Here is a 13,975-nt window from a genome sequence, read left to right as displayed (position 1 = left end):
TCTCCCATAAGACCATTGTGAATGATACTAAATCCAGGTCAGTCTTTATACTTATTTTTTGGTAATCTTGTAACTGATAATTAGCCTAGTCTGAAACATTCAAAAGGAAGGAATGTTGTCTTCTTAAAAGGTACAATCATTCTCTATTCAGGTCTAAGAGTTAAAAATCTTTAACTTAAGTAAATCCAAGTCATTTGTGCTAATTGATAATGGTCCAATCAACACAACTTTTTTTTTTTAAAGAATTTTCAGCATTTCTGCTTGAAATGGCAATGGGAAAGGTCCTAGAGGTCAGCTCTATCCACAAATGCACCAGAAAAAATAGAAATTTTTTTTTCATGTAATTTTCTTTTTACTGAAGGATTAATTAAGTGGGAAAAATTTCAGCTATGAAGGTCACCTGCCTACATCTACCAGGCTTAGAGGATCCTAGAAGACCATCATCAATGAGGATTAGGGATTACTTCATCTAAAGCTCTTAGACTTTCTTTGTTGGCCCAACACACAAAGGGCATTTTAAGTACCCATGGCATGTATGTAAAAAGGAATAATTAAGAGTTGGCAGGATTACAATGCATACCAATTATATACCCAGAAAAATCAGCTTTTTTTCATTTATTACAGGCTCGCCTTGGTGGTTGTCCATTTGACTCTTCTTGAAATGGAGAAAATGGTGTTGGGCTGCTGTCTTTTGTTCTTTGGACAATTCTTGCTTTTCACTGCTGAGGCCAGGGAGAGGCGCCCCCCATGGCCATTGTCTAAGGGAAGAAATGCCCTGGCCCATCCCCAGACTGCTTTACTTGGTAAGTTATTAACTTCTTCCTTTTCTGGTCATCTCAATCTATATGTTCTGTCTCTTACTAGACTGTAAGCTCCTTGAAGGCAGTGAATATTTCTTTTTCTAAAATTTGTTTATTACATTAAAATATTCAGTTAACTCTCACACCCTCCAATTAGCCTTTTTTCATCCCTAGTACCTACAAAGAGCTTAATAAATATTTGTCAAATTGAATATTCAAAGGAACACAAAAACAATAGAAAAGGCAATTAATTAGAATGTAAGTTTCTTGAGAGTAGGAACTGTTTGTCATATTATCTTTTGGCACACAATGCTCAGCACAGTTCCATCTACAGAGAAGATGGTTAACAAATACTTGTTGAAACATGTAAAATCTATGTCAGATCACTTGATGTGTCAGGGATGGGTAGGAAGGAGGGAGGAAAAGTAAGAATTTGACTCAAACTTTTTTTAAAAAAGGTTTAAAAACCATTTTTCCATGTAATTGAGAAAAAAATTAAATTATTTTTTAAAATGCTTCGTGAAAGTAAAACTAGGAATAATGACTCAAAGAAGGAAAGTTTTATTACTTTATTGAGTGTTTATTATGGAGAAAGGATTCTCACAAATTGTTGATATAGTTAGAATGGTGGATGACAATAACAATGAATCTGGAAAACATTAAATTTTTACATTTGAAATCTAAACAATAGCCTTGTTACTTTGTTCCAAGCTAAATATGCAACAATAAGACTTTGGTTAATCTTAAGAATTTCATGTCTAATAAGAATAACATTTATGTAGCATTTTAAAATTTGCAAAAATGTTTTATAAATATTCTCTCATTTGATCCTTATATAACAATCCTAGAAGGTAGGTGCTATTATTGTCCTCATTTTGCAGATAAGGAAACTGAGGCAGTCAGACATTAAGTGACTTTCTCAGGGTCACAAATTTATTATGTTTCTGAGGCCAAATTTGAACTCAGATCTATAGATACCTTTGTTTGGCTTCTTAAAGTCCTTTGTAAACTGGTCCCTTTCTACCTTTCTAGTCTTTTCCAACCTTAATATTTCCTCCCCTTTCCTTCCCACTCCTTCATTTTCTATGATCCAACAACACTGACCCCCTTACTGCTCCTTATAGGAGACATTCCATTTGACAAGGAAGCATTTTATTTTTCTGGCTATTCCCTAGGGCTAAAATTCTCATCCTCCTCATCTCTGCCTCTCTTCAAGTCCCAGATTAGATTTTGCCTTCCACAAAGAGTCTTTTCTGAACTCCTTAATGCTAGTGCCTTCTTGTTATCAATTAGATGTAATTTACCCTATATACATCTTGTTTGTACATAGTTTTTTGGAGGTGGTCTCTCCTATTAGAATATAAGCTCCTTGAGGGCAGGGACCATGTTTTGGTCTTTCTATGACTCACTTGTGCTTACTCAGCATTCACTGTGCCTGGCACAGAATAAGTGTTTAATAAATGCTTGCAGACTTGGTTTATTTAACTGATGATTTGAAATCAGTTTTGTTCAATTGTTTCAGTCATGTCTGATTCTTCATGACCCTACTTGGGGTTTTCTTGGCAAAGATATAGGAGTGGTTTGCCATTTCATTTTTCAGTTCATTTTACAGATGAGGAAACTGAGGTAAACAGGCTTAAGTGATTTGCTCAGGTTCGACAATTAGAAAGTGGCCAGATTTAAACTCAGGAAGATGAATCTTTTTGACTCTTGGTCTGGCACTCTATCCCCTGTACATGTAGCTGACCTATGAAAAAACCTCGATAATACCTTCTAACTATGAGACTCTTAGCAATGGGTGTAACCTCTCTGAGACACAGTTTTCTTATTGGTAAAGTTGAGCTGTAATATAGGATAAATACAAATGTTATGATACTAATCTCATAGAGTTGTTTGTTGTGAGGCTCCAATGAAATAACATCTGTTAAATGTTTTGCAAACTTCAAAACACTATATAAATATTAGTGATTGTTAAGAACCAATATCCAGAGGTTTTCCACTACACAAAACCTACCATGTCATCCAAAAGCAAATCCCAGATCTTTGGCTATCAAAGAATATCTATAATAACAAAAAATTGGGAATAGATTCATGGGGAGTTGAGATGTAGGTGTCTCTATTTTTAGGAATGGAAGATTTTTAAAAGCCTGGATTTTACTATTGCCATTTCCATTCCCCATTACCCCCTCTCTCTCTTTTTTTTTTACTTTGTTTATTCTGAATTAAACCAAGGGCAAAGAGGGAGAAGCCATCAACCAATCAATAATTATTTCTTAATTATTAACTAATTAATAATGTAAGGGGGAAATGGTGTTAATTTAAAAAGGGTTGGACTTGATTATTTAAGAGTGTGGTTGCCAGGAATTTAATTAATTCCAAAGAGATTTATTTATAATTTATTTACAAAATATAGAAAGAGTGAAGTAAGAAATCAGAGAGAGGATAGGGTAAGATATCTAGCCTAAACACTATGTAATTTGCTCCTGGCCCCTGGGCAGGGAGAGTTAGTCCTTAACTGGAGGGGCCTTAGCCCTTGTAACCGAGCCCCTGGGGAAGTCTCTTCAGAAAAATCCAGCAGTTAAGAGTCAGCTTTTCACTCACCACATGTCAGTCCAGTCAGGAATAGGATCTCAGGTCCAGTCAGAAGATCCTTCTGCCCCTCTTCACCAACCTCAACTCAAAAGCATGAAGAATTGAACTTTTTTTCAGGAAGTTGTCACTCCCCTTTAAATACATTTTTCTTGCATCACTTCCTGTGCCTTCCCCTAATTCTATGTCTACCAATCACATTTGATGCTCTGCTCTAGGACTGCCCAGAAGGCAGGCAGTTGATTCTGATTCATCACCCACTATCACACATGTTGGTCACAGACCTCCCCCACTTAAGTGTGAATGGGATATTTGCACCTTTGGTGATTAAATCTAAAATGGGCAGATCTTCATACTTAACTTTTAAATACAGTATTTACACTTTTGGGGATTAAAATATAAAAATAGGCCTGGGTTACAGTTTAAATCTTCACAACCAGGGGAGAGTTAATGAATTTCATTTTCACAATCGGGGGAGAGTTAAATTTAATCTTCACAACAATTAACACACCCACAATGTGCCAGGCACTGTGCTAAATTCTGAAATCACCAAGCAATGATTACCTTTGTAGGTATTATCTTTACATTTCATGCTTCAAGCCTGAGAAAAGGATGGGTCCTGTTCCCTAGGTCTGTTTATTTCTCCTCTCTTTGTATTTGATGCCTTCCAAATGTTCCACAGGCTGGTCCTCAGGTTCAAAGGGAATGGCTAGAAATTGCTCTCACTATGTTTACAACATGTTCTAATATTCATCTCATTTACTTTACAGCATATAAAAGCAAAATGCAGAAAGATTTACTTTTGATTAGAGTTTAAAGCCAAGCAGAATGATCGTAATTATGAGTAATTAATCTGCAACATTAAGGCTATTATTCATTTTTTTTTGTATTTCCTCTTGACTTATTTCAGGATTTTTTATAGCTTCTGGATGTTGGTCAAAGTTCCAGTGATAACTTGCAGCTGGCATTTGTAAAGAACACATAGGAACAAACAAGGCGGGCATTTTTTTTTTTAGTTAGAAGTAACAATAGCTGACAGCTCCATTTTGAGGGATTCCAGACATGTGTTTCCACCATAGCATGGTATGGCAGATAGAGCAATGCCTCTGAAATCAAGGGACCTAGCTGCACATCTCAACTCTGACACTTACTTGCTGTGTGACCTTAGGCAGATCACTTAAATTCCCTGACTCTCAGTCTCCTTTGTTGTAAAAAGAGGGGGATTGGACTAATTGAAGTTTTAAGTCTTTTCCAGCTTAAATTTATTATCCTTTGAGTTTGAAATCCAGATGGAAAAATTGGAGTGTTGTAACTCTCCTCTCCCCCTCACCAGTGCCAACTGGGGACTCATATAGTTTAAGGGTGACTTGTCTATGACCATACAATCAGTTGGTATAAAGGGTGATACTTGAACCCAGTTCTTCCTGGCTTCAAGACTACCTTCTAGGGGGCAGCTGGGTAGCTCAGTGGATTGAGAACCAGACCTAGAGACAGGAGGTCCTAGGTTCAAATCTGGACTCAGACACTTCCCAGCTGTGTGACCCTGGGCAAGTCACTTGACCCCCATTGCCTAGCCCTTACCACTCTTCTGCCTTGGAACCAATACACAGTATTGACTCCAAGATGGAAAGTAAGGGTTTAAAAAAAAAAAGACTACCTTCTATCTAATAGACCAGATTGCTTTACAGTCATATAGCACTTCCCAAAATAAGTTATCCCTTCTGAGATGAGTACTGTGGGTATTATTATCTCTGCTCTGCAGGTAAGGAATTATAGACTCAAAGAGATTAATTGACTTGCTCTTGGTCACATAGCCAATAAATACCAGCAATGACCCAAAATCTCTCCCTGGATCCTTCTTCCACCACAATGGAGTTTCTTTGCACTTCTTGTGTTATGATATTGACCCTAGATAAAATGTCTCAGGGACCTACTAGCTCTGTGATCCTGGGCATGTCACTTAATCTTTAATAACTCCATCTGAACCAGTTCCTCTTTTGTAAAATGAGCTAGGGAAAGAAATGGCAAACCACTCCAGTGTCCTTGCCAAGACAACCCCAAAACGCGATAATAGAGAGTCAGACAGGAGTGAAACAATAACAATCATGTATTTCTGGTTCTGCTTACTTCATTCTGCATCAATTCATCTAAATCTTCCCATTTTCCCTGAAATTCTTCATATTCACCTTTGTTTTATGCAATAAGATATACTATGTCTCTCTGAATCGTTTCCCTCATTTGTGAAATGAGGAAAGGAATAATTGTTTTACTTACTTTTCAAGAATCAGATGACATGTTATTTGTAAAATGCTTCATAACTATAAAATACTGTATATATTTGAGCTCTGTATGCTTGGCAATTGTGGCATTACATGGAGGTTTCAGAAAGTCCATCATTGCTATGAAGGAGAATTATTTTTTTATTGTTCAGGTGAATTTCTCTACTTCCTGAAATCTAACAAACAGATATAAATGTAAATAATGTAATGTTTTCATACAGAGGGCTGAACTTTATTGAAATAATAATATGATTAGAAGGATTGGCCAGATGAGGGGATTAACAGCCATATGCTATGGATTATGTTTTGCTGTTTCCAGCAGGATTTCTGACCAGGTTGCTGGTTATTAACATTTCTTGGCATTTATGAATGGGGTCTTAGTCTGTGTTCCCAAAAGCAAGTCTTCACTGCACAAAACAGCTTCCCACATTCAGGAACTCAGTGGAAATGCCAAAGGTCCTTGGGCATGAAAGACTGAACTATCCTTAAGCTCAAGAATAGACCCATGATGAGACCAGTTTTCCACAGCCTATGATACCACTTCTTCACAGTTAGAATTTCTGCCTCCAAGTCATCTGTCTACCAACAAGATGGGTTTAATTTCAGGTCATAGATTTATAATTTAGAGTGAGAAGGGACTTTGAAGGTTATCTAGCCCAGTTTCCCTCATTTTACAGATGAAGAAACTAAGGCTTAGAGAAATCATAATTGCCCAAGATCACGGAACTATTAAATGGCAGAGGCAGAGATCTAGACTCCAAATTCATCACTCTTCCCATACTAAGTTTGATGACAGAGTGCATTTGGAGTCAGCAGACTGGGGTTCAGATCCTGTTCTTTGTATTTATAGGACCCTTTAGGTCCTAGTTTCCTATCTAAAATGCTTGGGAATGTTCATTTTTGTTGATTTCTTAATAGCTAAACAATAGGGACTGGATATGTAGTTTCATTGGTGTATAGGAAATTTCTTCAACCAACGTAAATTTGGTACCTTTTGTGAAACTTAGAGTCTTAGAGAATTACCTAGGGCTCTGAGAGGTACTCAGTGACTTTCCTAGAGTCTCACAGTTAGTATGTGTTAGAGGAAGGTTTTGATCTTTTTAAAATAAAAAGGAAAAATAAGTAGTAAATAAATAAATTGAAGGGGATAGACTAGACAATCACTAATGTCCTTTCTAAGCTCCCCGTTCTATGGTAGAATGAAACATCCTGTAGGCAATTAGGGCTAGAACACAAATGAAAAATTAAATTGAGACTGTTAAGCAATATTGTCTTCTTCCCTTTATGGTTGGAAATGAAGACAGGGGAAGCTTCATGGACAAATACTAACATTCAAACATAGTTACTATAGTCTGGGACCACAATTCCTCCCTAGCTACCCACATTATTAATTTGATTAGCTGAAACTAGATCCCTAGTTCTTTTTTATTTAATTTAAAATTTTAAAAAATATTTTTCCATGTTTACATATTTCATTTTCTTTCCCTCTCCCCTCCTGGATCCAATAAGCACTTTCACTAGATTATACAAATGTTATTCCTTATACCCATTTCCATATTATTCATTTTTGCATTAGAGCAGTCTTTTAAAACCAAAACATCCAATCATATATCCATATAAAAAAATGAGAAGTCGTTTGTTTTTCTTCTGTGTTTCTACTCCTGCAGTTCTTTCTTTTGATGTGGATAGCATTCTTTCTCGTAATTCCCTTGGGTAGATCCCTAGTTCTTAATTGAAATCTTCAACCACATACAAAATACCCCACCACAGTGGCTGTCCATTTTCTAAGAAAATCCATAGACTAAACACAACTTCTAGAGGGAAATCCATCTTGGTTGCTCCAACCTGACAATCATATATAGTAAGAAAGAATAGATTTTCCATATAATGGTGAATATATTTCTCAGAGTCTTCTATGTGGGAAATGAGCTTCTGACAACAAATTCAGTGTTTCCTTTATAGTTATGTGTTCTAGCAATGATGCCAAGGTAAGGGCTAAGAAGATCATGGTCAGATCATTAGCATTTGCCTATTCTTTTTGCTTGTCATCATGGACTAGGTTGGCTCCTTCATAGGCAGGGGCTGTCATTTGGCAAGATTATAGCACAGTGGTTTCTGCTAAGTTCCTACTTTATACTTTATATAAAGATATACTATACATATCTTTATACTCTTTATTTTTCTTCCAAATTTTACATAACCAAGTAAAACAAGCTTTTCCATATGCAAAGAAAAAGATTACACATAAATAAAGTCACAAATATCATATATTTAGCTTACTTTTCTTCATATCTACATAATAAATCCCATCAACAAGTCCCAGTCCCTCCTAACCTTCCCCACATCACAGAAGGTATCTTCCAGGAGAATTAATACAAATTAATTCTTTCATGTTTTCACCTTTCAGATCCCTCTCTGGAGGAAACATTCACAGCTTAATCTTCTAGTACTAATTCTGTAGCTATGTGTATAATGAATGTTCTCTTTGTTAGTCATTTCACTGTTCATGACTCCATGTAGTCCTTTCAAAGTTTTAAAAAAATTTGTCTATTCATCACTTCTTATGTCACAGTTGTAATCCTATATACTACAGGGTATTTAGCTATTTCCCAATTGATGGGCATCCCCTTAGCTTTCAATTCTTTGCTATCACAAAGAGAGCTGCTATAAATATTTTAGAACATATGAGTTCTTTTTCTTTTCCCTTGATCTCCTTGAGGAATAGACCCAGCAATACTGGGTTAAAGGGTATAAACAGTTTTATGACTCTATGGGTATGATTCCAATTTGCTCTCCAAAATGGTTGGATCAATTCACAGTTCCATCAATAGTATATCTCAGATTTCTCAGAATTGTTTCGGTTTGCATTTCTCTAATTGGTAGTGATTTAGAACATTTTTTCATATACCTATTGCTGGAACTGCCTACAGTTCCTACTTAATTTCTTCATGGGTGGACACCTGAGAAGGAGAATGGAGGAAAATGGATGAAGAGATTATAGAGATGGAGCGAGAGAGACAAAGGAATAAAGACGCAGAGACAAGTAGTTAAAAAATATGGGCTCCATTGTCCGTGCCCCTCTGATGGTATTGAGAGAGGGCACTGCATGTGTCTCCAAACTTTTATTGGAGATTTTAGGAATGTAGAGTGGGAGGTAGCTAATGAACATGTGACATAGCATAGGTTTTAACACTGGCTCAATTGACAATCACATAATCAAAGAGGAGGAGGTTAATCAAATGACTTGGTAGGGAATGTGGTCTAACAAAGTGGGAGCTAGAACCTGTGGCAAATAATGTCCTGCTCAGGAATTCTTTTGTCCTTTGGATTGAAGATTTGGAAATATAATAATCAATAAGTAACATGACCATGAGTCTGGTATATGAACACATAAGATACAATATCAATACATCAATAATACTTTCAAGGTGCTAATATGCCTGGTATGCTATGGCTATATATAGTGTTGATTTCTTCATTTGAAAATTTTCTGTTCATATCTTTTGTTCATTTATCAATTGGGGATGGCTCTTATTCTAATAAAGTTGTCAAAATTTCTATATACTTTAGATATAAGATCTCTATGTCTCTATGAGAGGCTGTCTATATAATCTCCCCCCAATTTTCATCTTGACAACTTTTGTTTGTACAAAAACCTTTCAATTTAGTGTACTTAAAATTATCCATTTTAAATTTCACAATGTTCTCTTAGTAACTACTATTTCTTGCCCATTTGTTTCTTACTTGGTAAGACCAGAGAGAACCTTGGGAGGTCTTTCAGTCCAAGCCCTCCCTTAAACACAAATCCAATCTACAGCAGTTCCAGCAAATTAAGATAGCCTAGGTTTTGCTTGAAAAAGTCAAGTAACAAGGAACCTATTACCTACTTGAGTACCATTTTTAGATGGAGAAAAATAAAGAGAAGGAAAAGAGGAAGGGAAGGAGGGAGGAAAGAAATCATTAGTTGTTCTATTTTTTAGCAGAGAACTCTCTTATTGATATAGCGATAGTTGAAGTCCTCTATCATTTTAAAGAAATCTCTCCTTATGGTAAATTGAAATTTGTTTCCATATTATCATCTGTTGGCCTTAATTCTTTTAACTGAGACCAAGAAGAGCAAGTCTAGTTCTTCTTCCCTCTCCTCTGTTACAAGCTTTTAGGTTGCATGGTGACTGCCTCTCTAAGATACCACTACTTCTATTTCACTTACTAGTTCTTCTTTATTGATTAGAATCAAATCCACAAAGTCTCTTTCCTTTATCACTACCTCTACCTTCTGAATGATGATATTAAGAAGGCGATCGCTCAGTAAACATTTATTAAGTGTTTACTATGTGTCAGGTACTGGAACTCTAGATCTACAAAATAAAGAATGAAATAATCTTTACTCAACAGGAGCTTACATTCTAATGGTGAGAGACAAGTACATATATATATATGTATATATATATATATATACACATAATAAATATAAGGAGAAGGAAGGAAGGAAGGAGAAAAAAGAAAGAGAAGAAAAAAGATGAAAGGAGAGGGAAGAAAGAATGGAAAAAAGCAAAAAGAGAAAGGAAGAAAAGAAGGTAGGTAGAAAGGAAGGAAGGTGGGAAGGAAGGAAGGGAATCATTAGTTGTTCTTTTAACAGAGAAACTAATTGATGCAACAATACAGTGATCCCTCAACTATTGTGGGAGTTACATTCCAGAGACCCTGCAATAGGTGAAAATCCATGAATTTGCAGGGTTATATTTATTTTATTATTTAATATATAATTTAAGACTTTATAAACCCTTCTTGCTCTCCCATAAACCTTTTCTATACTTTTATTAATCTTTCCCATACTCTTATAAACACTAACGCAATAAGCACCCAGGATACAGAACACAATGCTGTGGTTGGTCGTCTTTCATTCCATCAGCCAATCGTGTGCCATGTACAATCTCAAGCTGGCAAACTTGCACAAGCGATAGTAGCATACTGCATTTCCATTGTGTATAATACAGTATTCCTCTGCAAAATCCTGTTATATAGTGAAAACTCCACGATACAGAATTAGATTTTTTTAAAAACCTCGATACAGTGAAGCCACTATAAGGGAACCATGATATAGCGAGGGATGACTGTAGATGGAAGTTCCCTGTCATAACCATACTCTACTTTTGCCCCAGTTTCATGCTTTATATCAGGAAGTCATCCTCTTGTTCCTCTAGGTGGCCTCCCACCACCATATCTCATCTCTCTTTCTCCTTCCTTTAATCCTCATCTAACTGTTCTCTATCGTGCCTTCTCCTCAGGTTTGTGGACTTCTACACAGGTGAATATCTTCTTGATGTGCAGTTCCACCCTACCCATCTCACCTGCACTTCTTGAATTAGATGCACCCTTCCTTTACCATGTGCCAGACAGGAGTTACGTTCAGAGTAGTAACTCTGCATTTATCGACCACCTCTTGTTACAATCTCTACTTATTGGTTTATTAGCCATACCCTGCCCATTTGTTCATAGCCAAGTGAGCCCAGGAGTATCATTTCCATTGTACTTCAACATTATTTCCTCCTCACAAGCTATCACATATATTGCTACTTTTCCAGTTAGCTAGGTTGCACAGTGGATAGAATGCTGGGCTCAGAGTCAAGGTCTATATTCGTCTTGCTTTAAATAGTTACTAGCTGTGTGACCCTGAACAAGTAACTTAACCTATCTGTCTCAGCTTCTTTATCTATAAAATGGGAATAATAAGAACTCCTACCTCTCAGGGCAGGGGTCCCCAAACTACAGCCTGTGGGTCACATGCAGCTCTCTGAGGCCATTTATCCGGCCCCCACTGCACTTCCAGAAGGGGCACCTCTTTCATTGGTGGTCAGTGAGAGGAGCACTGTATGTGGCAGCTCTGCAAAGAGCAGCATCACTCACATACAGTACTACTTCCGGTGACATAATCCTTTGCGTGATGCTTTAGAAGGAGGCTCCGCACAAAGGATTATGTGGCTACACAATGGAAGATGTCAGCGAGGTGAGCAGCGATCTGGGGGAGGGGATTCCATACTGTATATACTGCTGCCCGGTTAGGATTAGGGTTAGGCTTTTATAGTCTGGCCCTCCAGTGGTCTGAGGGACAGTGAACTGGCCCCTTGTGTAAAAATATTTGGGGACCCCTGTCTCAGGGTTTTGTTAGGCTAATGTGAGATAATAATTGTAAAGTACTTTGCAAATCTGAAAGCATAATATCAATGTTAGCTATTATTATTCTTTCTGTGTTATACATACTGACTTCTGGGGTGTTTGGTTTAGTAACTATTATTTTAGAGTCTAAAATGTATATTCCTTTCTCCTTTTCCCTTACTTTTCAGTTTAAAACACTTCTGAGGCAGATGCAGTCTTCTGAACCTTGAATTCTTTTTTTTTTTAACCATTACCTTCCATCTTGGAGTCAATACTGTGTATTGGTTCCAAGGCAGAAGAGTGGTAAGGGCTAGGCAATGGGGGTCAAATGACTTGCCCAGGGTCACACAGCTGGGAAGTGTCTGAGGCCATATTTGAACCTAGGACCTCCCGTCTCTAGGCCTGGCTCTTAATCCATTGAGCTACCCAGTTGCCCCCTAGATATATTCTTAATTGATCAAAAGTCCTTAATTTCTGTATCTGGATTGCTGGCTAAGATTGATGTTATTAGCACAGGAGATTAGATAAAGTTCTAAGAGCAAAGGAACTCTCTGGAAAATGGGTAGAGAGAAAAGGGCAATGGACCAGAGGTTGAGTCTTGCTAGATACTCATTGTCAGAGGGTGGAAATGAGGAGAGGAGTCAGAAAAAGGAGAGCTGGATAATAAGATAATAATATATGAGAGAAGTCAAGGAAGGGGAGAATTTCAAGAAGGGAGGTATTGTAAGAGAGGAAAATAGATCCAGCTGCAAAAAAGAGCAACTCAAGTGGAGGAAGGGCAAGGAGGACATTGGATTCCATAAAAGGAACAGAAAAGGACTGAGAAAAAACTGCCATATCAACTCACTTCTCTTTGGGAATTCCTCTAGAGTGGTTGGTCTAAGAGAAACCTGAGACAGAAGACCTTCTGAGCAGTAACCATCTCTCAGTGAGCCCAAAGCCCTTGGATCCAGCTGGAGATAAAAGGAGTGCATGGGACTTTATTATAAAGCCATCTACCCAAAGAAGACTTCTTTCTCTCTCCCCTAAAGTTGCCCTGTTAACTTCATGCTACAACTAGGGTAGTTAGAAGTCAGGACAGAGATCACATGTGACCAAGGAGGGTCAGGAAGACAGCCTGAACCCTCAGGATTTGGGGAGGCGGTCAGTTATTAGTCTTAATCTTACTCAACAACCCTATCCTCCCTGTCTTGTGTGTCCCTTTAGAATAAAAGAATTATTCCTTTTAGATTAAGTTGCCTGCCTCATAACATCTAGGAAGAGAACTGAAGCTTGGGGAAGAAAGCTATACTTTTCCCTCAAGGAGGGAGAGTCAACTTCAGTCATTGACTTTATATTTAACTCAGTCTCTGAAGGGACATATTCTGTCCCTCTAAAAGACAACTTCACTGACTTCACTAGGGGAAGAGAAGGGAGGATCAATCTATCCTCCCTCTCCATCTTTTCCATCCCCATCTCTCTCATTCTCTAATCTCTAAACGTGGTGGGTGACTCCATTTTCCCATCCATTACAGTATGTTTGGTAGGGTAGGGAAGATCAGTAATTCTAAATGCAGCAGAAAAGTCAAAATGCATGAATTTAAGGAAAGAAAAGGTTTGAACCCATCACAGTAGGGTGTGAGTCAGGGAGTAGATGAGGGATGGATAAGATTCCTGGGCAGCAGCCAGAGCCTAGATGCAGCTGGAAAACATAAACTGACCCTGGGCTAGGTCTTCTTCTTCTGGGACTGCACAGATTAGCTGCTAACATTTCTCTCAGGGTTGAAATTAATAGAAGGTAGGCCCCTTAAAAGACAAGGGGAAAGGGAAGGAGGAGTGTATATTAATCTGTTAAAAGGCATTACTAGTCATTGCTATTGTGGTCAAGGCAAGAAAGTTGATCTGATAATACAGTCAGAATCTTTTCAGGAGCGGTCCTTGCCAGTCTAAAATCCAGCAGTGACTGTAGAAAGACTTCTGAAGAACGCTTCCCACCCTTACATTCAGCTGTTGCTGAACTGTAATTTATCATCCTTGGATTTATCATTTATAACATAGTCACACCCTGTGTGTTTCAAATACTGCAGAGAGACTTCATAACATCCCAAGGAAAACCAAACTACACCATGATATTGTACATAGTAACCAGTTCTTCCAGTGAAAACAGCATTT

At 37.6% G+C, this 13,975-nt stretch overlaps 1 protein-coding gene across 1 annotated transcript in view; it reads left to right on the top strand.

Moving 5' to 3' along the window:
* The window catches only part of MATN2 (matrilin 2), a 213,638-nt gene that overhangs the window by 10,931 nt on the left and 188,732 nt on the right, over positions 1–13,975 (top strand). Inside the window, exon 2 of the mRNA XM_056823286.1 lies at positions 625–803. Coding sequence (XP_056679264.1) covers positions 662–803 — 142 coding nt within the window. The 5' untranslated portion in view covers positions 625–661. The remainder of the gene's footprint in view (positions 1–624; positions 804–13,975) is intronic.

This window comes from Monodelphis domestica, chromosome 3, assembly GCF_027887165.1.
Source record: "Monodelphis domestica isolate mMonDom1 chromosome 3, mMonDom1.pri, whole genome shotgun sequence".
In the NCBI taxonomy this organism is placed as follows: Eukaryota; Metazoa; Chordata; class Mammalia; order Didelphimorphia; family Didelphidae; genus Monodelphis; species Monodelphis domestica.
This window is presented reverse-complemented; position numbering and strand designations above follow the sequence as displayed.